This window comes from Chinchilla lanigera, unplaced genomic scaffold (assembly GCF_000276665.1).
Source record: "Chinchilla lanigera isolate Chin_1 unplaced genomic scaffold, ChiLan1.0 scaffold00032, whole genome shotgun sequence".
In the NCBI taxonomy this organism is placed as follows: Eukaryota; Metazoa; Chordata; class Mammalia; order Rodentia; family Chinchillidae; genus Chinchilla; species Chinchilla lanigera.
The window spans coordinates 1,052,534-1,076,808 of NW_004955433.1; the positions used below are offsets into that span (position 1 = coordinate 1,052,534).

General features: G+C 40.5%; 1 protein-coding gene across 1 annotated transcript in view; it reads right to left on the bottom strand.

Moving 5' to 3' along the window:
* The window catches only part of Ccdc158 (coiled-coil domain containing 158), an 80,393-nt gene that overhangs the window by 12,341 nt on the left and 43,777 nt on the right, over positions 1-24,275 (bottom strand). The window contains exons 20-21 of the mRNA XM_013516286.1: positions 2,722-2,870; positions 531-590 (exon numbers count right to left, since the gene is read on the bottom strand). Coding sequence (XP_013371740.1) covers positions 531-590; positions 2,722-2,870 — 209 coding nt within the window. The remainder of the gene's footprint in view (positions 1-530; positions 591-2,721; positions 2,871-24,275) is intronic.

Sequence of the window (24,275 nt, forward strand, 5' to 3'; positions counted from 1 at the left end):
TTTTTTTTTTTTTGGTTTTTCTCCGGTACCGGGAACCAAACTCACGACCTTGCACTTGCCAGGCAGGCGCTTTGCCACTGAGCTAAATCCCCAGCCCCCAGATCCTGGCCTTTTTGTCTTTGCTTCTTGGTAATGAGGTGAGCAGATAGCGCCGCCATGCAGTCCATACCAGTCATGCCCCCATAAAAGGCCAGTATTGGGTTAGAACCTGCAGAACTATAAGCTAAGTAAACCTTTTCTCTTATAACTTAATTACTTCATGTATTTCATTACAGAGAAACAAATCTAATATAATCAGCAAAAAAAGCAGAAAATGCCTATGAAGTTGATTTCTGAAAAGTAAATTCGTATATTTACTTGAAATCTCTTTTAGAGTTAGTTAAACAATGTAATAGTTTTCCTTCACGGACCAAAATGTCTAGCCAAGTTCCATGAAAATCATCCAGCCAGAGCCTCCAGTGGTCACATAACCAGGCCACATAAATGTCTGTGAGTAATTAATTAGATTCAGAATTGTAGATTATGCTTACCTATGGCATATGTCTGATCTCAGGCTTGATTCGATAATGCAATCTCTTACCCTATCATCCCTGTGTAGACAAATATAACTCAATTAATTACATGCAGACCAATTTCTAGATTTGGTTTTTTTTTTTTAGATTTGGTTTTGTGTGTGTGTGTTTTGTTTTGTTTTTTGAGACATGGTCTCACTATATAGCTCAGGCTGGCCTTAAACTCACCATGTAGCCCAGACTGGCCTCAAACTCTTGGTGATCCTCTTGCTGCAGGGCCCTGCATGCTGGGATTACAGGTGCCCCACCACGCCTGGCAAGACTGAATGTCTTTTAAGAATAATCAGTTGCTCATATGTATTTTTTTTCTGTTTCTATTGTTTTGTTTTGTGTTTTGAGACAGGGTCTTTGTTGTGGTTGGTGTCTAGATGTCCCCCAGAGCCTCATGGGGACATGGGTGGGGGTATTCAGAGATGGCTGGGTCTAGGCTGGATTAAGGGTGTGATGCTGGGAGCAAGTGTGCCTTACCCTGAGTGTGAGCGGCACCAATCAACAGGCTTATCCACTGGATAGACGATGAAGGGAGAGGGGAAAGGCTGCTTCTCTTGCTGCTGCTGCTGCTTTGCTGTCTCCTGACTGCTTGCCATGGACTATTTCTCCTCTGAGATGCCTCTCTGCCATGCCATCCTGCCAGCTGACTGTGAACTAAAACCTCGACAAACTGTGAGCTACAATGGACCTTTCCTCATTTAACTTTGGATGTTCGGTATTTTGTCTCAGCAATAAAGAAAATAAGACACTCTTGCTATGTAGTCCAGGCTGGCCTTGAACTCTCTGTGTAGCCCAAGCTGGCCTCAAACTTATGATTCTCCTGCCTCAGCCTCCCACGTTCTGGGCTCACAGCCTTGCACTGCCACAGCCAGCTGTTTAACCCCCACCTGTGGGTTTTAGGCTTCCAAGAAAACTGAACGAAAAGCTACCTCTGGAATTCACCAAATCAAAAGTGCTTTCTTTCCCTGGAGTATTAAGCACTAGGTGTTCAGTTTTTAGGGACATGTCATTTATAGGATTACAAAAATTAACGTAAATTCTCTAAAGGCAAGGATCAAATATATTTATCTTCAGTGGAGTCCAATACTGTTAACTGCATCGTTAGTGGCTGGTGTGCTGGAGAGCTGATCAGGGAAGCATGGCGACCCCGTGAAATGACTGGTGTGAGAACCAGTGGCTGGGACTTTCACTTCTGGCTTTGCCTTGAGCTGCTACCATCCTGGCTGAGAAGGAACACTGCAGTCATGACAAGAACGAAAGTGTTCTTCAAGCGAAAACACTCTTTGATGGAGTCAGTGAAACATTTTCTGGAGTCAGTGAAAAGGCATTATGTAATTCAGATAATGTAAGTTATGCTAGGTAATTGGGCTATTCCTATTATCACTATTATTAGTAACAATTTGATAAATCCAGCCAATATTTTGGTACTTTGGGATAGTATACACTAATTGAACATTTAAGTAACTGCGGTAACCAGAAATAAGGATTACAAAAATGGGCTATAATAGTAATATATATATATATATATATGTATATATATATATACACCATATGAAAATGCCTTAAGATAAACTAATCTAAATGATGACAAAACATGATTTAAAAAGCATTATTAGATGATGAAAATACCATGGATATCTGCAACTATGTACTGGGAGGGTTAAAGGTTAGGGCGAGGGTGAGGGTGAGCTAGCTGAATCCTTTTGGGTCTTTTATTAACTAGAGATAACTGGAAATGAGGCCTTTCCTGTTGGCTCACATCTGGAGCGTTAGAAAGCTCTTGGGGTCCTAGTGTGTGTGCCGCAAGAAAATCAACCTTTGAGACTGGTGATTTTCTCATTTGTAAAATGGGATGAATGAACCCTGGCCTCTGGTGTTTGTTGTGCTATTCAAATAAGATTACAGAGGTGAAATCTGCTGGGAATTATAAATTACTATACAAATGTAGCTCTGAGTAACACTTTCCACAGCAGTTATCTAAACAGAATGTATTATTTTCTCTTGATGTCGCTTCTTTTACTTTTGCTAACTCCTCCACTTTTGCTTGCTTCCCCTGACAGCTTTGGGTATTCTCCAAAGTTATTTAAGCCTCAGCCTTCCAGATAGTGCCATGTGCACAGCTTTGCCCTCCTGAGTGCCACCCCACACAGCCACGCACAAGGGCCCGAGCGACGGCGCTCTCCCCTCGTCCTCTGCCTTGCTCAGCTGCACGGCCGGCTCCTCATTGATCACGCTTCTCAGCTCCTGCAGAAGCTGCTTCAGGTCCTTCGTGGGGTCTTCCTTCAGTGCGGTGGTCTTCGCAGAGTGCTGGGTTAAAACAATGTACAGAACAATGAGACTTCTCTTTTCAGATTTGGTGTTTTCTGTTAGAAAATAAATTCACCTGGTAAATAGGAATTATGGAACAGTAAGAAGAAGAAAATAAAAATCACCTGAAATCTTAGCACAGTAGGATGGCCAGTAATAACCAATCAAAAATCAACAGAGAAGCTAGGCATGGCAGCGCACACCTGTGAGCCCAGACGTCTGGGACTGTGAGGCAGGAGGATGGTAAGTTTAAGTGCAGCTGCGGCAATTTAGTAATTTAGCAATTAATTTAATTCTGTGTCAAAAATTAAAAAGGAGTGGGGAGGTAGCTCAGTGCAAAGGCCCTGGGTTCAATCTCTGGTACTACAAAAAAAAAAAAAAAAAATCAACAGAGTACTGCATTTAATTTACAGATCTATGCATGTATATATATGACCAAACTATACACATTAATTTTAAAACTTTTATTTTTTAACTTTTACAATGTAGTGTGAACATTCTTACCATGTTATTAAATATTTTGAACAACGTCTGGAAAGATAATTTTGATACTTTGTTTTGGGCTGAGCTAATTTTATAAGGCAAAAGAACTCTACGGAACTCTTTAGAAATGTGCAAATCTACCCCCACATTTTACTGATGAGAAGACACATCCAATATTTTCCAGTGCTGAAAATCAAACTAGGGCCTCGCACATCCCTAGCAAGCGCTCTGCCACCGAGACACAGAGAATTCAACCTCAATTTTCAGACTGTATTAGCTGGTTTTTGAGACTGACGTAGTGCTGTGCAGGGAATGTTTATGACAGAACGAGACACACACGTGCTCCTGAGAAGCACGTCAAGAGGGAGCCATACAGCCATCAGAAGTGGCCCCGTGTGTCACCGCGCTGCTTGGCTGAGGCGTCCGTCCCACTGTACACTTTCACCTACAATATAGGTTGGTGCTAGAGGATGAGCACTGCAAAACATTTGGGTTTCCCTCAACCCCCTACCCTGAACCACATCCGACACTGAGCTGAGTGCTCACGAGCTGTCCAGCTGAAAGAGCAGTGTATGAAGAGCGGTCTTTTCAGGGTGTCAGCCGCCACCTTACCTGGAAATTGCCATCGTGAGCCTAATGCTTCAGAAATTAGACTATATCACTGTACTGAATTTGACTTCATTCATTTAAGCATAAATATGTGAAGCAGTTTCCTAAACATGAATGAAAACATTCTCTCCTAGCAGATTATCTAACTCTATTGAACACTGGTTTTGTTCTCATCCTAGCCCTAGCCCATACACCTAATATCCAGTGCGGAATAAAACCTCATAAACTTGGTGAATGTTATGGTTTTGATCAAGAATGACCCCTAAACTCTCCTGTGCTCAGAGGTGGGGCTTTTGGAAGGCAATGAGATCACGAGGCTATAGGGCCGACTTGCTGCGGGGAGGGAGGGTCTAGTGGAAGAGGCGGTCACTGGGGCCTGAGCTGGACGGCGTGGCTCCTTTCTTGCCTTCTGGCTTCTCAGCACGCGGCACCCTGGCTGCCACGATGGGAGCAGCTTTTCCTTCGCTGTGGGCCTTTGCGGTGCAGTTTCCACCTGGGAGCCGCTGGCCAGGGACTGTAGCCGGGAGCCAGACTAATCCTGTCCTCCTTAGGTTGTGGGTGCCCAGTGTTATATTCCAGTGAGGAGACAGTGACCAAGACAGTGAGTTATATATTCCAATCTTAAGTCACCTTAGCTCTAACCTGAACTTTGTATCTTCTACCTTCTAGGAAGTTTATTTAATAAACCTTGATAATGTTAAAATGTTTAAGCACTTGATATTTATTAGAAATTACTAGTATAATGATCTATAAACATATAAATATGACCCCCATCTTCATGATACCTAGGTTCTTGAGACTAATTGGTACTTTATAAGACACAAAATATTTTGTGGCTTTTAAATAAAAAACAATAATTAATAAAAAATTAATAAAAATAATTAATAAAAATAATAATAAGTAATTTTATTTTTGCAGTGCTGGGGCCAAATGCAAGTTTCTTGTGCTGGGTGAGTGCTCTAGCACTGAGCTACACAGGGTCCTACCAGCCCCAGGACACAGGGTTTTAAAATCTATCCAATTCTACCATTCACTTAATAATTAAGCATAATAAGTCCTACAACATTCTTTCATTGACCTCATCCTAATCCTTGTCTTTGAACTTCTCAAATGCACGTTGCTCTTCTAAAATACAATGTAACCAGAGGGATAAAGACTTGGTCTAATCATCATGGTCTCTAAATATTCTATTACAGATAACCCACACTTTGCTGGAGTATAAAAATCACAAAAATGTCAAGGCTGGAGGGGGCTGAAGATCTAGGTGCAGTCCAATTCCCAATCAGAAGTAATGATAGAATTTCTCCACAGTGAGTCAGCAATGTATATATCTAGCCTCTGCTTGGTCATCAGACCAAGGAAGGCAGATAAATATCATCACGGTTTAGATCTAAAATGTCCCCCCAAAGTCTCATGCATTCAGAGGCATTTGGAAGGTGACTGGATAAAAGGATACTACACCCACGGTGGGTTTATCCACTGAAGAGTTCACGTGGGCCTGGGTGCGGCTAAGTGGTCCCTGGGGCTGAGACCGGGCAGTGCACTCATGTCCCTGGCTCCTCCCTTGCTTCTCTGCTTCCTGGCTGCCCTGGGGTGAGCTGCTTTCCTCCACTATGCCCTCACAAAGTGGCCCCTCCAGGGGCTTCCTTTCAAGATGACCCTTGCTCCAGGGCTCAGATTTGGTGCCTGAGAAGCATGTGCCTTACTTTTGCCCTCCTGTGGGGAAAGTGTCACATGCCACCAAAGTAATCTTTTTTACTTTGCCAGCTACTGATCTTAGATTCTTTCAAGAAGAGTCATGAATCAGACACTGCAGGACACGTGCTAAGCTCTGACCCCGAGTCCTGGACTCCTGTTCCCGGGAGCAGGGAGCAGAGCATGCTGGCGCGTCCCTCCCATCCTCCTTCCCATGGGCCTCTTCACTTACAAGCTTCCAGCTGCAAAGCAGTCTGAGGAGCTTTTAGCTTTAGGATGTCTGTGTCTTACTCCCGACCTGGGGACCCGAGGTGTGTATGTGTATATTGCTCGGTCACCCGAGTTTTACTCAGGTGACATAGCATGAGCATTTCCCCAATAAACATTAGTTTAAAACATACATGTTAATATCTGCATTAGCATTTCTAATTTTTGATCAATGCTATGTCCACAAACATGATAAGCTAAATGAAATAGAACAGGTTTCTGAAAAATAATCAAAACTCAACAAGAAGAAACAAACAATTAAAGCCAGGCATGGCAGTGCACTCCTGTAAACCCAGAACTCCGAGAGGTTGAGGTAAAAAGATAACAAGGTTTGAGCTTAGCCTGGGCAATTGAGTGCCGATCCTGTCTCAAAATTTAAAACAATTTTAAAAAGCTTTGTATGTGATTCAGTGCAAAGGCCATGAGTTCGATCCATAATACTCTGTGTGTGTGTTCGGGGGGTATGAATTCAAATAGTCATATATCTGTTAAAGAAATTGAATCAATAACTTTCGAAAACTAAGAAGCAGATCCAAGTGGAGTCACTGATCAATTCTACAAAATGTTTAAGGAAGAAATTATACCAATCCTGTACAATCTCTTTCAGTAAACAAATGTAAAGACAGTATTTCCTAACTCATTGTGAGTCTAACATTACACAAATACCAGAACCAAAGACACTGTAAGAAAAGACTACTGATCAGTATCTCTCAGAAGCGAAGATGGAAAATTTCTCAACAAAATATTAGCAAATATTTTTACCCAACAGACTACAGGAGCTTCATTTCATTTTCCCCAAAAGACATTCCAGGGTTGCCTGCTTACAACTGAGAGTTGAGCATCTATCTTGCCTTTATTCATCTTTTAATTTTTAATTTTTATTAGTACATGTTTGTGGTGCATAATGATTACATTTGTTGTGGGGAGTTGGTACATAACATGTCTCAGTTCTTTTTTTCCCTTTTCCCTCCACCCTTCCCCGCTTTTCTCTGCTAGCATCAGATTCATTTATTTATCTGACAAGTCCTTATAAAGTTTACAGCCAGACTAACGGCCAAAGATGTATAAGGCAATTATACTAAATCAAGGTACACTTTTAGATATATTGTCCATGCTGGATTGCAATAACTTTTCTTTTCACTCTATCTTTTCTCCTGTTGTTTACCTTTTTTTCACATTTTATTTATGTATTGAGTTTCTCATATATAAGAGAAACTATACAATATTTGCTGATTTACTTCACTTAATATTATGGTTTCAAAGTGCACTCATTTTCCTACAAAAGACTTAAGTTTATCCTTCCTTATGGCAGAGTAGTACTCCATTGTGTATAAATACCACATTTTCTTATCCACTCATTTGTTAATGGAATATCAGCAAGTTGAATGCAATACTGTATTAAAATTACGTGTTATCAACAAAATGGAATTTACCCCATATATGTGAGATTGGTTCAGTATTAAAAAATAAATGACCATAATCCATCATATTAATACAGGAAAAAGGAAAAATCACTTGATCATATCAATAGGTGCAGAATAAAGCATTTGGTCAAATCAAATAGCCATTTATGATAAAAGTTGCCATCAAACTAGGGACGGATAAAGAACTGCCTCAACTTGATAAAGAACATGCACAAAAGCTTATAGTTAATGTGATACTTAACCGTGAAAAACTAGATGCTTCCCACTGAGATAACGAGGCAATAATGTCCCACTGCCACTTCCATTCAGCACCTCACTAGAAGTCCCAGCTAGTACTACACACACACACACACACACACACACACACACACAAATAAAAAGGAAATAAAAGACATATACAATCACAGAAGAAGAAATACAATGTATCTTTGTTCACCAATGACATAACTGTTTATGTAGAAAATACAGAAGAATTTATGACAATAAGAAACCTCCTGAAATGGATAGGAGATAATAAAGTGGCAGATATAAAGTTAATGTGAAAATGTCAAATGCTTTCCTATTTACCAGCAATAAGCAATTGGAATGAGAAATTTAAAAGTACAATACACACTGGCACCAAAGATATAAAATATTTAGATAGGAATCTAACAAACTTCCGGGCATGGTGGCACATGTCTGTAATCCCAGCACTTGGGAGGTTGAGGCAGGAGGATCGCTGTGAGTTCAAGGCCAGCATAGGCTACGTAATGAGCTCAAGGCCAGCAAGATCCTGTCTCAAAAAAAAATTTAACAAACCATGTACAAGATCTAAATGGGAAAACTACAAACTTCTAATGTAAGCAAAGAACATCTAAATACTGTAGAGAGATACTCCTTGTCAATGGATAAGAATACACAATATTGTTATATTAGTCCTTCCCAACTTGATTTATAAATTCAATGCAACCCAGTCCAAATCCCAGTTATTTTGTGGATATAGACAGAGTGATTCTAAAGTTTCCATGTAAAGGGGAAAAACTCAGAATAGCCAATACAATACTGAACAAAGTCAGAGGACTGACACTCCCCAACTTCAAGACTTCCCACAGGGGCAGGGGTAGGCTCAGTGATAAACTCCTGCCTCATGTGCATGAGGCCTGCAGTTTGATCCCCAGCACAGCCAAAACAAAGCAAAGCAAAACAAAACAAAACCATCACAGAGTTACAACAAAGAAGATGGGATTGGTGAAAGAACAGAGAAATAGATTAGTGGAAGAGACTACAGAGCTCAGCCACAGAAATAGTCAACTGATCTTTGATAAAGAACAAAGGAAATTCAATGGATAAAAGACAGTATTTTTAACAGTGGCTCTGGAACAACTGGGCATCCACATGGAAAACAACAGATCTAGATATAGACCTTACACCTTATATAAAAGGTAACTCAAGATGATCACAGACCTAAGTGTAAAACGCAAAACTGTGAAATTCCCAGAAAATAACACAGGCCAGCACCTTGCTGCTGAGCTATATCCCCTGCCCTTTGTCATAATTTTTAGACACAACATCCAAAACATGATCCATGAAAGAAAAAATTAGTAAGTTAGGTTTCACTAAAATTAAAACTACTCTGCAAAAGATACTGTTAAAAGAATAAAAAACCAGCCAGGCATGGTGGTACAACCCTATAATCCCAGCACTTGGGCGGCTGATGTAGGAGGATTGTTATGAGTTCAAGGCCACCCTCGGCTACACAGTGAGTTCAAGACCAGTCTGGAACATATAGCAAGGCCCTGTGTTATGGCTTGTGTCTAGATGAGCCCCCAAAGCCTTATGTTCTCCTAGGTGGGACTTTTCTGAGGAAGATGGATGTAGGGTATTGTTATAGTTTGTGTCTGGGTATCTCCCCAAAGCCATATGCAGTCATGGCGCAGGCTTTTAGAGTTGATTGATTCATGGTCCAACGATGAAATTACGGATGTGAGTGCTGCACCTGCCCTGGGGTGGGTAGTTTGCACATGTAAGGGAGGGAAAGAGGCTGCTTGCCACCGCTTCCCCTTTTTGTTCTTGTTGCTTTTACTGTCTTCCGCTGAGATGAACGATGCTCCTCTGCCATGTGCCACCCTGCCTTGGAGCCAGCCGAGTATGGACTGAAACCTCCACAGACTGTGAGCTAAACAGACCTTTCCTTCCTTAATTTTGGGTGTTGGGTATTTTGTCTCAGCAACGAGTGAAAAGTAACCAAGACAGATGTGTAATGCTGGAATTAAGGGTGTGTGATTACTAAATTAGTCCACTGACGTATTTGGCATAGTTCTGTGTGTGCATAATGGGAAGGCCCTGCCCCCAAAGAGCAAATAGCATGGAAGAAATAAAAGGGAAAGGCAGGCTGCTTCAGCTGCTGTCATCACTTTGTGTCTTTGTTATTTTGTTGCCTTCTGCCTGCCATGAACCGTTTCCCCTCTCTGACAGCCCTCTGCCATGCCATCCTTTCTTGGAGCTGATTATGGACTGAAACCTCTACAAACTGTGAGCCTAGCAAACTTTTAACTTTGGGTGTCAGGTATTTTGTCTCAGCAATGAAAAAGGCAACTAGAGCAGACTTTGGTAGCAGACAAGTAGGGTTGTTGCTGTGATATTACCTGATCATGGGTTGCAGGAGCCTCTGAAACCACCTTAGGGGAAGAGCTTGGAGATGTTTGTTGAAGAAGCAGCCCTGAAACGCCTTCAGCTGTACTTTATGGAAGACTGTGGTCAAAATTCAGAAGACCAGAATGCTGATGGAAATACTGCTAGTAAAGACCAAGCTCAGGTTACTGCTGTGAAGGAATGCACGGGCTGTTGGACTCCAGATCATGTGTGTTATGTAATCTGCCAGAAAATTTGTCTGCATTTTGCTCTTCTCCAGAGATTTTGCCCAAGACTGAGACTAAGGGGAGTGGACTAATTAAGCTAGTAGGGGAAATTTCAAGGCAGTCTAATGTGAGATTTAGAATGATTTAAAACACTGAGAGTGCCAGGCATGGTGGTGCATACCTGTAATCCCAGCACTTGGGAGGCTGAGGCAGGAGATCACTGCAAGTTTGAGACCAGCCTGGGCTACAAAGTGAGCTCAAGGTTAGCCTGAACTGCATAGTGAGACCCTGTCTCAAAAAGACAAAACAAAACAAAACACAACACTTAGAGTTTGGCAAGAAAGGAAGCTCCAGTAAAGTTGTGGCCTGCAAAGATGGAGCAGAGGAAATCGTGGTTGCTGAGAAGAAGACAATAAAAAGTTGGTCTGAGGGTAATACAAGGGTACCAGCAGGACTCCAGCCTTTGCAAGGGCAAAAACCTTGAGAAGAGAGCCCCAGAACATTGTGTTGTAAAATGGGGCAGCCTAGAGAATTTGTCCCTCCAGATTGGTACATAGTGATCAGCAATCCAGGTACTTGACCCCTATAGCCAAGAAGGAAGGAAGCCTGGCTACTGCTCCAGCTGGCAGTAGACCCTGGTATCATCCACATGGTGCTGATTTTAGGTGCATGCAGAATGCAAGAGTTGTGGGATCAGGAAGGCTTCCACCCCAATTTCAGAAGAAGGCCTGAGAGGCCAGGCAGTGTGTCCTGAGAGGGCATGTGTGAGGCTGTGAGTGTGAAGCTGAAGGTGCAGCGGAGACCCCAGAAGGTCAGAGAAGCCAGGAACATGGATCATCTGAGGAAAACTGCAAGGAAGAAGCAATGCTGGCCCAAGAGAGAAGCCATGGGAGCTGCAACCACACACAGTACTGTATGGGCAGAGCCACTCAAGCCCTCTGGAGTTCAGTCTTGCCACAGACTGCCTCAGATGCTGGACATGGAACTGCAGGATTTAGCATTTGCAACCACACTTCTTGGCATTTATATAAGTGAGCTGAATGCATCCATATAAAAACTTGCACATGAGTATTTATAATGACTCCATCCATAACTATCAAAACTTGAAAGCAAACAAAATATCCTTCAATGGGTGGATGCCTAAACAAACTGTAGTGCATCTATATTATGGAATGATGTTTAGCAATAAAAAGAAATTAGCTACCAAGCCATGAAAAGACATAAGGAAACCCTAAATGTATACTCCTAAGAGAAAGAAGCCAATGTGAAAAGCCTAGATTCTGTATGAGTCCTACTGTATGACATTCTGGAAAAGGCAAAATTATGGAGATAGAGAAAAGGTTGGTGGTTGCCAGTGGCTCAGGGACAGGGATAAAGTGCTGGCTGGAGGGAGTGCAGGGGAGTTTCAGGTGGTGAAACTCATCTGTATGATGCTGTAGTAGGAGACAAGTGTCAGTGCATTTGTGAAAACCCACAGGATGTAATAGTGCCAAGAGTGACCCCAGCGTAAACTATGGGTGTATGGATAGTGGCTCACCAATGATAACAAATGTATCTCTCTACTGCAATTTGTTAATAATAGGGGAAACAGGGGTTGTGAGGCCAAGGAGTCTACAGGAGCTCTCTGTATACTTTCCATTCCATATATATATATATATATATATATATATATATATATATATATCTTTTTGAGACAGGGTCTTGCTATGCAGTTCAGGTTGGCCTTGAACTCACTTTATAGCCCAGGCTAGTCTTGAACTTAAAGCAATCCTCCTGTCTCAGCCTCCGGAGTGCTATGATTATAGGTGTAATCTACCACATCTGGCTTCAGTTCCATTTTTCTGTATGTCTAAAACTGCACTAAAAGAATTAAGTCTCTTAATTTAGAAAAAAAAACCAAAATCATGGGCTTTGCAAAAAGCAACACTGTATGATACCAGGGTGCTCAGTACTCTGTGCTCTTCCCACAATCCATTAACCATATTATACGTAAAACTGGCAGCACATTTTTGCTTTAATATGTGATTATTGCTCTGAACATTTTTAACCAGTTTGAACATTTTCATGTTTATCATTTATTTGTATTTCATCTTGGTGAATTCTGTACGTACTTGTGCATGTGTGTGTAGGACTGGGAACTGAACCCAGGGCCTTGAACTGAGGTGCATCCTCAGCCTTTTTTTTACTTTTCATTTTGAGATAGGGTCTTGCTAGGTTGCACATGCTGGTCTTGAACTCACGACTGCCTTGTCTGGCCTCCAGGTAGCTGGGAGGTGGCATTTCAATATGAACCACCACACCCAGTTTGTATCTACATCTCAAATACACTCTTCTTGTAGTGTACACACTATCTTCATCTACATATGTAAGAACTCTATATTAACCTTTTATCTATTGGAAATACTTACCTAGTTGTGATTTCCTTTTGATTTTTGTTTAAGAAGAAAACTTTAAAAAGTTTTATTTAGTAAAAGTTATCTACCTTTCCTTTTAATGTGTTATATCTTTTAATAGTTGTATGTCTTGCAACCTTTTTGTTCATTCTTTTTAATACAATAGCTTACTACATATGGAGCTGGGTATAGTGGCATAGGTCTATAATCCTGGCACTTGGGAGGCTGAGGCAGAAGGATCACTGTGAGTTCGAGGCCAGCCTGGGCTACAAGGTGAGTTCAAAGCCAGCCTGAACTGCATAGTGAAACCCTGTCTCAGAAAAGAAAAAAAAAATCTTCAAAAAAGTAAAAGAAAATTATATATGGAACGCATCTTCATTTATAACATGAGCAAAGTATACTTCTTAAAATTAGAAAATGGCTAAGAAATAAGCAACTCTAAAATAGTGTATGGTAGAGAACTAATAGAATGTAAGTTCTTCCCGAAGTTACCAGAACCCAGTAAAGGATCTTGTTCTCTCCTCCTCAATCCTGTGATCCTTAGGCTATTTCTAGGAAACACTTGTTCCTGGGGTAAAACTTCTACAGCCTTTTAGTTTCAGGGCAAGACTATAAGCTTATGCTCTGTTAAGCTTAATGTTTGTGACTTTATTAGTTTCTTATTACATGCTTACTCTGAAATAATTTTGTGTTAAGTTTGTTTCTAAGTCTACTACTATATTATATCTCTACTGCACCTCCATCCTACCCAACCTAGTGCTGTTTCCTCTAATGGCTTTGAGTCCATGACAGGCACACTTAGGAGTTATGATGGAAGATTAGTGACACCCAGGAGGGTGTGTACTTCTTATGCTCCTATCTCTATTGTCCAAGAAGATACATGAAAAAGCTAAAAATAAAAGCTTGATCTCATTCAGTTTGAATTAGACTATTCTGAGAATGACTGTCCAAATCTATCTTCTCATACTTATATTTGTTTTAGAAGACTGTAATAAGATCTGCTGTATAACCAAAAATTTATCATTCTAACATATTTTAATTTTGTATTTTGAAATAGCCTTTATCTGAAACAATCTAAGAAGCTTCTGTATCAGGTTATAAATACCTTTATATGTATATGTAGCTACCAGTTACATATACATGTGTACATAATATTTAATGCATGCATGCATGGGCATGCACACACAAATGTTCTCGGTATTTGAGCTTGCTCCAAATCACATAATATAACTTTTATGATTTTTCTATTTTCTCATCTATAACACCTGGGGAAAGCGGTCAGATAATTTTAAATGCCTTTGAAGTTCTAAAACTATGATCTTCATTCACAAAGACCTACTGAAATACAATCACAGTTTAGGTGGAGTGTTTACTTACATCATCAACTGCATAAATTACTTCAAACAAATTTAGCAGGACAGTGTAGAGAACTGCAATAGTATACTGGTTAAGAAGACAGACTCTAAGCTCAAACTATCTGGGTTACATCTTGGATCAACTGTGCTTTTGCTGTGTGAACCCTTTATACATCAGCTTCTCAAGCCTCAGTTTCCCTATCTTAGGTACTATAATCATAGCACTTCATGTGAGTAGTTGTGGGGGGCATAAGCTGGATAATCTACAAAAGTTCTTTGTACAGTGCCTAGTACCTGAGTTTTTAAGAACATGAAATAAGACCAAAATGAAAGCAAATGATAAAGATAAATGAAGAGCAAATGGAGAATAATCCAAACAGTGATATTCTATGCTGAAGATGACACTTCGTATTTATTCCTCCTCCTCTATCTGAAGCCCCATGAAAATAACACTAAAGGAATGAAGAATAGAGAGCTGACGACACAGTGCACGATTGTGGGCCCGAGGTAGAGAACACAGAAAACGAAGTGAGGTATTCAGGTACTCCAGAAGGGTTCCCGGCAGTTGACAGGCTGATAAGGTACCAGGAACTTTTGGCAGAATCAAGGAGCTACAGAAGTAAAAAATGGAATGATACTAGAGGTGGAGGATAATCGTTTTAAGCTTGGGCTTTGAGATAAAATCACCATAATCCGTGAATGCGCTGAGGTGATACAGGACTACTTGCGCTCTGTGCTCAGCCACAGTCCAAAGAAGATGGGAATCCTCTATGCATAAAAACTTATCTAGAGACCAAGATTAGTAAACTCAAGCAGTAAAAAATGGAGACAAAGAGACTAGCAATACGGCTATTGGAGACCAAGAGAAATAACAGAATTATCATCTGCCCATTTTTACAACAGCTACTGCTTTCGTCCCTGGGGCTGCCATCCCAAAATACCACAGACCAGAGTAACAGAAATTTATTGCTCACAGCTCTGGAGGTGGAAAATCCAAGGTCAAGGTAAGAGCAGATTCGAGGTCTGCAGAGCGCCTGCCCCTTACGAACAGCAGAAGGGGTGACACAGCTGGAGATGGGTCTTGGAGCTCCATGGCCAGATGCTGCCACTGAGCTCCCTCAGGACCCCTTGAAGAGCACTACTCACCTCACTAGCGAGGGCAGAGGCTCTGAACCTCAGTCTCCTGCACAATGCAGGCTGTGCCCTGCTGTGAGTGACCCCATGGTATACAGAGCAGTAGCTTTCAGGCTGTGCCTTGCCCTGAGTGACTCCAACTTATAAAACAGCAGCTCGCTCCACTGTGGGTGCAAATGCTGAGGCAGAATGGTGTGACACGTCTGTGCAAAGATGTTGGACACACAGCATGATCATAAAGTGTACACTAATAAATAAATTGTGCCAGAGAAAAAGTGCCAGCTATATCGGATTAAATCAGAGAGACATGGATACATGAGGTACCTATGTTATGTCAGAAAAGACCGGGCTGTGAACTTACTGGACACGTGAGAGCAACCAACGCTGCAACCGTCTCATGTAAACCAAAGGCCAACCAACACTGCCTGTCACCTCATCAGACCATCCCATGTCACAGGTTGCCAGGGCCAAACTCTGCTCTCTGTCACCCAAATTTAGCCCAGCTGACTCTCTCCGCTTGACATCTCCCACTGAACCACTCGCCAGGCAGACTCAGGCTGTGACCCTACTCTGTGTGGGCCCCCTGGGAGGACATACCCCTTCTCCCTGGGCTCCCCCCGTGGCTGTCAGTGCTTCCTCTCCAAGTCGTGCAGCCACTGTCGACTCTTCCTAGCTATCAGTAAGCTGTATATTCTTGTATGAGGTGTAATGTGTGACTTGAGTCAGATCTGAGTAATACAGATGGGAGTGGAAGAACCTGTGACTGCCCAGCTCACTGGCTACGAAGTAAACCTTTAGTACTTGATCGATAAGGCTGAAAAAACTGATGCAGCTCATGAATTTATTGTTATTTAATAAACTATGACATTGTTGAAAGATACAGAAGTGTCCAGTTTATGTCACTGGCATAGTTTGCTCACAATACTGCACACAGGCTCCACCTCTTTAACACCATTCCCTTAGGGTTAAATTTCAACATGAACCTTGGAGGGACACAAACATTCAGGCCAGCCAGGTATGGTGGCACATACCTGTAAGCCCAGCATTTGGGAGGCTGAGATAGGAGGATTGCCATGAGTTTGAGGCCAGCCTGGGCTACATAAGTGAGTTCAAGGCCAGCCTGCACCACACAGTGAGACCCTGTCTCAAAAAATAAATAAATAAAAGACACAATTGGAATTTTTGTAAAGAACTGAAAAAAAAAAAAAAGAATTAAATAGAGATCTAACATTGAAAAATATAATTTCTAAAATTAAGGACTTAACTGATGAGATTAGCTACATTATTCTTGTATGAAGAGAGAATTAATAATCTGGCAAATAAATCAGAAGAAAAATACAGACTCAAGCACACAGAGAGAAGAGGGCGCGGTTAACCCCTGAGTGATTAAAGCTTAATTGTCAACTTGACTGGCTTGGGAGCCAGCCAGGGCGTTAGTGAAGCACACTCTGCCTGTGACCGGATGTTCCCTGTGACCCTGGGGTCTATCACCCAGTCCCAGCTCCTTCCTTTTTGTGCTGTTCGCCCTGTTCTGCTTCCTGGCCTCTGTGAACTACGCATCTTTGTTCAGTGGTTAACTTCAGACTGAATCTTCTGAAACCATGAGCCAAGTTAAACCTCTCCTTTATGCTGTGGGTGTCAGGCCACTTGTCCCGGCAACAGGAAAGCCGACCAACACAGTGGACAACAGAAAAAACTGCACAGACACATAGGCATGATAGAAATTTTTTAGTATGTGTGACTGGGATTCCAGAAGGAAAAAAGAGAATGGGGAAGAGGGGTAGGGGTTTATTAGCTCAGTGGCACAGTGCCTGCCTGGCAAGCATAAGGTCCTGAATTCAGTTCCTGGAACCCCCACCAAAAAAAGAGAACAGGGCAGAAAGAATTGAAAAGGTAAGAGATGAAATCTTTCTAAAGTCAATGACAGTATCAATCCACATCCAGAAAGGTCAGTGAGCCCCGAGAAAGACGGACACAAAGACTAAGCAGTCGGACCTTGGGATGTGAGTGACCTGGTCTGCAAGCGCTCTGTAATAAGCAAATGTTGCTGAGAAACTTTAATCCCTCGAGCAAAAGACTTAACTTTGTCATAGAAACATAGGTCTGTCAGACCATGTTTATTCTTTAGAATATTTCTACTGATGAATTATTAATTTTAATTTTATGAGTTTTATTTAAACAATGAGTACCTAACAGGAAAAAACTCATAAAAATAAAGTATTGAATTTTTAATACTTATTGAGTGTTCATAAAAAAGCATCAAAATTTTCAACATTGACTATTTTTTGGTATAGTAAGCCTAAAAGAGAACAACGCAAATAAATTCTTATATGAACCACAATGAAAATACCAATGGCACTTTGTAAAAAAAAAATCTTTACTTCAATTATCACACCTTTGGCAGTCTGCACACATGACAACAGTACATTCCATACACACGTACCACTTAGACTGACATCACGTGTGTTTTGCTTTCCTGGCCTTTTTGTAGAGCACTTGACATCTCAGTGGTCTTGCTGCTTTGTCAGGAGATTCTTATTATATTATATACCGTATAGTTAACAGGAACATAAAATAGCAATAAAATAATTACATTCTTAATATGTACTGTGTGTTTAGAACTTTTTTTTTGTTTTTAGTCTTTTTGAGATAGGGGCTCACTATGCAGTTCAGACTGGCCTTGAGCTCACTTGTAGCCCAGGCTGGCCTCCAACTCACAATGATCCTCCTGCCTCAGCCTCCTGAGTGCTGGGATGACAGGCAAGTGCCACCATGCCTGGCTCATGTGTTTAGAACAAACATCAACATTTTTACATCAGCTGTATACTTGCTTACAAAACCTAGAAGGTAACATCAGAAATAAATTCCTATATGAACTACAATGAAAATACCAATAGAACTCTTCTATAAAAAATGAGCTTTGTGGGCCAGGGATGTAGCTCAGTGGCACAGTGCCTGCCTGACAAGCATGAGGTCCTGAGTTTGATTCCCGGTACAAAAAAAAAAGCTTTGCTTCAACTGTCACGCCCACGGCCATCTTCATACATGACAACTGCATATTCCACACGTAAGTATCACTTACACTGATGAGAAGTAAGGACTGTGATTGTAATGGATTGGTAACTGATGGTAGCTTGTGATGCCCAACTGAAATGAGTAAGTGTGGTGCTGAGTGTGGGAGGCCCACCTGGGGATAGTTACCATCAGCATAGGAGGCAGAATTGGAGAAGGCTAATGCTTAAATTACTAAAACATTTGTTATCCGCCTGCTTGTTCTAGTTAAGGTCTTGATTCCGGCTTAGTAAAAGGTGATTGTGATTGGTGATCGGCACTGCAGTCTGAGAGGCTGTAAACCCCCTGATCCCAGACCTTTGTCTCTCTTGTTTTTTCTTGTCTCTCTTCACTTTTCTTTTTCATCTGCGGGCACCTCATTCTCGGAACCTGTCACTTTAGAAAGAACTACACACTGATAGCACATATGTTTTGTTTTCCTGTCCTTTCTTGTAGGGTACAGTTGACATCTTTTTGTTTTCCTGTCGTTGTAGTAGGTCTTTGTGATGCTGTGGCTGCCTGTTCACCTGTCAGCTCACCAGTGTGCTCCGCAATTTTTTTGCATAGTTCCCTGGGCAGAAACATTTTGTTTTTCCTCAGCTGTAAATAATGTCTTATGAGCTTCAGTCCCAGTCCTCTAAGAAAATTTCTCTGTGATATTTTATACTTGTCATTTTCTTTTTAAACTAAACTATTTATGCCACACATGTTTAGGACTGGGTAAAACACAACCAATGGCCAATGCTCTGTTTCAAGTGACAACACAGTTGCTGCATAACTCATCAACAACATCTACTCCATCTTTGGTTTTGTTGTAGAAAGTTTCCATCTCAGGCTTCCATTTTGTCAAGGTTTCCCTTTCAATATTTCCTTCATGGTGAAATGTTGACATCAGCAGTACCAGTTTGCTTTCCTTTGCCATATACAAGGCCTATGTTATCTGTTTGTTTGTTTGTTTGTTTGTTTTTGTTTTTCTTCTGGTATCAGGAAATCGAACTCACAACCTTGCGCTTGCTACGTAGGCGCTGTGCCACTGAGCTAAATCCCCAGCTCCCTGATGTTATCTCTTTATGAAATCCAAAGATTGTACTATACAATTCTGTTTTGAAATTTCAACTTTTCGTTTGGGATTTCTGCTTTGTTCCTGTGTGCAGTTCCTTTGCTGGCCAACTTGTGCTCTGTCAGGAAATGTAACATCAATTGGAAACTGGTAAACCAGTTGTCCAACGTCACATTTCAATTAGGTGGGAGATGGGAGCAACAAGTCTGTTCACAGCATCATTTGGTTTATTACTATATGAACACTGATGGCTGAGTATTCATTTATTCCAGGGTAAATGTCTAAACTGAAATCATAATACGTCTTTGTATCTATTAGGGTATAAATTTTTGTGCCATATTTTGAGCCATTGTTTTTCCATAAGTCATTTATATTCCTACAATCACCATGAGAAATTCCTGCTAAGTACAGCAGACCTATGAATGCTTTCAGTTCAGCTAGTAACATGTCATAATGCATTTTAATATGGCTACTGGTGTATACAGAACATTTTACTTTGTGTATTTCAGCCTTTGTGTATTTCATAGAATCTTATAGCATTTTGTCTGTTACAATTTCAACATCACATGGCAATGCTGGCATTCTGCCCAATACCTTTCACCCCTGCCAAGACCCTCACTACATTTTCCAACCTAGTTCTAACATTGGATCACTCCATTTTGTTGCACGGCCATTTCATAACATTTCTACTGGTCAAATATGTACTCACATTGCTGTTTTTCTCCCGTCTGAATCAAGGAGGTCTGCATTCCCTGTGTCTGTACAGTCGATTCTTGCTGTTTCACTGTCATAGGAAGTTTGGCTCAAAGTCATCACCATCATCATCATCATCACCACATCATCGCCATCCATCCACACCACTCTTCTGTTACGAAAGCATGTATTTTACCATAATGGATCGTTCTCATCATCCATGCACTGGATATAGTACAATGAATGATGATTCACTTTTGACCTGCAAATCTTGCAAATCTGGTTTTTCATGTGCCATTGTGTTGATCTGGGCTACTTCTACCAGAAAAATCGGAAGAAAACTTTCAACAAATCCTGGTGTGGTGTGGGTCTACCGGACGCTCTGTGATGGTCAGGTAAACATACACAAAACCAAGTTATACGGAGCAGAAGGTGGGTAAAATCCCAGTTTGCCACTTTTGCACACGTGCACACACCTTGCCGTTCATCATGCGAAGTGGGTAAACACATCGATTGCTTCCTGTAACACTCAGGGAAAGCTGAGCAGATGCACACCTGGCTACTATTACACTAAATTACAAATTTACAGTAGAAAAGGGATGGGGCCATTGGATCCAGTCTTATGTTCCTTTGATAAACGAGTGATGTCTTGCAATACAAGCCGAACATCATGCTGAATGTCACATGGTCACAACTCATTCTTCTCTCTTGTTCTGTCTCACTGCTTTGATATACTTTGGATTATGAGTGGAACAAATTATTCTCATAAACCAAGGTTTTATTGTACATGTAAAAAACTGTTACAGACCAAAAAAGAGAATTTTAGAAACACAAAGAAAAAAATTATCCCCAAAGGAATAATAATTAGATTTGGAACTGACTTATCAGAAGAAGCAAAGGAAACCTGAAGACAATGTTCTTACAGTGAGTTCACCGCTCTATTACACAAATACTGAACATCTCTATTTTCTAGACACTGCTCTAGATACTTGGGACATATTAGTGGGCAACATAAAGAGTGTATTTTTCTCTTGTTGAATAAAAGTATATCATAACCTTTTGTTTTTGGCATTAGGGATCAAACCCAGGGCCTTGCATGTGCTAAGCATTTACCATTAAGATATACTACCAAGCCTATAATAAACAACTTTTTAAGAGAAGAAATTAATGATATAAAGCATTTTTGACAGTAAATATATTTCAGTAAATATATTTCATTTTTGCTATTAGAATTATTATTTTAGCTGGGCATGGTGGTGCACGCCTGTAATTCCAGCACTTGGAAGGCTGAGGCAAGAGGATTGCTCTGAGTTTGAGGCAAGCCTTGGCTACATAGTGAGTTCAAGGTCAGCCTGAACTTCATAGCAAGACCCTGTCTCAAAAAACCAAAAAGAAAAAGCAAAGAAAGGAATTATTATTTTAAAACTTAATTTAGCCAGATATAGTGGTGCACACTTATAATCCCACCACTGGGGACACTGAGGCAGGAGGATCACTGCAAGTTCAAGGCCGGCCTGAGCTACATAGTGAATCAAGGCCAGCCTGCAATACATAGTGAAACCCTGTCTCAAAAAAAAATTTAATAGGGGCTGGGGATTTAGCTCAGTGGCAAAGCGCCTGCCTGGCAAGCACAAGGTTGTGAGTTCGGTTCCCGGTACCAGAGAAAAACCAAAAAAAAAACAAAATTTAATAGACATATGATGACTATCACCTTTACAGTGATGAGTGAAATTTTGTTTTTGATTTGAGTAAGAGTCTTGCTTGGAATCTTTCTGCCCCAGCCTCCCAAGTGCTGGCACTGCAGGCATGTCCCACCACAGCTAGATGTGAATTTTTATAATAAAGTATTCCTGTATTAACCATGTATTCATGTATTTTGGTGCTACAGAATTAAGCTCACAGTGGTGTGAATGCTAAGGACATGTTCTACTACTGAGCTGTACCCTTACTCCCATAGGGTGGTTTTCCCTATTAAAAAATATACTGGAATTTCAGAGCTGATCTTTACAGATGATCCTAGAGATCATCTTTTTCAGACTCCGCATTAGAGGTGGAAAGACCAAGGCATGACATATCTGACTTGATCAAGAGCACACAAAGATTAAAAGATACATCTATGGTCCCAATGACCTTTAGTAGGATGATATTTGTTGCTATTGTTTGATTTGTGGGGTTACTTTTAGGAGGCGGGATAATATTTTTCTCAATGTAACATGTTCATATTTTTAAAAAGTAAAACCATTTTAACTACTTACAAAGCAGCAGTCTATTGCACTTCCACTACCATCTCTGAATTCCAGTGAGAGAATGATATTCAACTTTTAACTTCATTATTATTCTCCTATTTAATAGAATGCTGTTATTTGCTGTGTGATACTTTTTCAGTGCACATATCTCAAGTGTGTGAAAGGGCTTGCAGTCATTTGAGACATTTCTCATTTAACAACCGAGTTCTGCTCCTGCAGCTGGGTTGTTAAGTGAGTCGCTCACTAAGTGAGGAACTGTATACAGCCTGTACTTTACAATGTTCAGAACAAAGAAATGGTCAAGGGAAACTCCAACTTAATGACTTTGCTTTTATTTCCATAACTCTTACATGCAGTGCTGTAATGTAGTACCGACCTATCCAGTACAATTGGCAAAAATCACAGTACTGTACTGTAGAAGAAGCCACCATAAGGCCACACTGCCATTCATGTTCTTACATCATAAGTCTGAATGCAGGTTACAAGTGAGAGCGGAGAGTGGTAAATCTGAACAGCATGCTGTGGTCATAAGTCCAGCAGTCATTAAACAGGTAGGTCGTTACACAAGGACTATCTGTAGTACACAATTTTCACTTAAAGCATACTGGTGGGGTAATACTAGTATGGAATGAGAGATGGTACTGATGATCTTGTTGTCACACATATGATACCTAACTTTAAGCTATACTACAAAACAATAATGATAAAAATGGCATGGTAGTGAAACAAAAGCAGACACATGGATTCATGGAACAGAATAGAGGGTACAGAAACATCACTACACACATTCAGCTATTTGATCTTTGACAAAGGGGCCAAAAGTATATCTTGGAGGAAAGACAGCCTATTTAACAAGTGATGCTGGGAAAACTGGTTATCTGTTCACAGAAGATTAAAACTGGACCCTTATCTCTTACCATATACTACATTAATATCAAAATCGATCAAAGATCTAAACATTAAAACAGAAACATTAAACCTACTGGAAGATAAAATAGGTAAAACATTTGAAGACATAGGTGTAGGAAAGAATTTTCTAAAGAGAACCTTAACTGCACAAGAAATAACTACAAGAATCGAGAAATGGCATTATAGCAAACTAAAAAGCTTCTGTACAGCAGAAGAATCAATCAGTACAGTGAAGAGAAAACACACAGAATGAGAAAAACATTTTGCCAACTACTCCTCGGAGGACAATATCTAGAATATTTAAGAACTCAGAGAAAAAATAAGCCAACTAAAATTAAAGACCCAGTCAAGAAATGGGCAAGAGAAATGAACAGACCCTTCACAGAGGAAGATATACAAATAGTAAATATATGAAAAAATGTTCAACATCTCTGGCCATTAGAGAAAAACAAATTAAAACAACATTAGGATTCTATCTTACTGTGGAAAGAATAGCAATCATTAAGAAATCAAACAATAGCAAATGCTGGTGAGGCTGTGGTGAAAAAGGAACTCTCTTTTATTGTTGGTTGAAATGTCAACTAGAACCACCATTATGGAAATCAGTATGGAGATGTCTCACAGAACTGAAATTAGAAATTCCATAAGACCCGGCTATCTTCCTGCTAGGTATCTTCCCCAAAGGCTTAAGGTATCACACTACAGTGATACATCCATACCAATGTAATAACAGCTAAATCCTGGAAGCAATCTTTACAGAACTATCAACAGATGACTGCATAAACAAAACGTGGAGTCAGGGATACAGCTCAGCAGTACATCACCTGCCTGGTAAATGCAAGGTTCTGAGATCAATTTTAAATTTTTTAAAAATAAAGAAAATGTGGTATCTATATGTAATGGAATATTACTTGGCTATAAAGAGTGACACATCTGAGACATCTGTAGGAAAATGGATGCACCTGGAAAATATAATGTTGAGTGAAAAAAATCAGAACGTACAAACTGAAATACCAATTGGTAGCTCTCATTTGAGTGGGGCAAAGCACAAAGAGAATAATAAAGGATGGATAAAAGGAGATGAGGGGACAGAACTCTTGCAATAGGGAAGTGGTCCAAGGGAGCAGGGGAGGAGGAGGGGAAATAAATAGAAAAAAGATACTCCATGTACAAGAACCTAAAACCTCAATGAATATAAACATCATAACAATAACATGAGCTAAGATTTTTTTTTTTTTTTTTTTTTTTT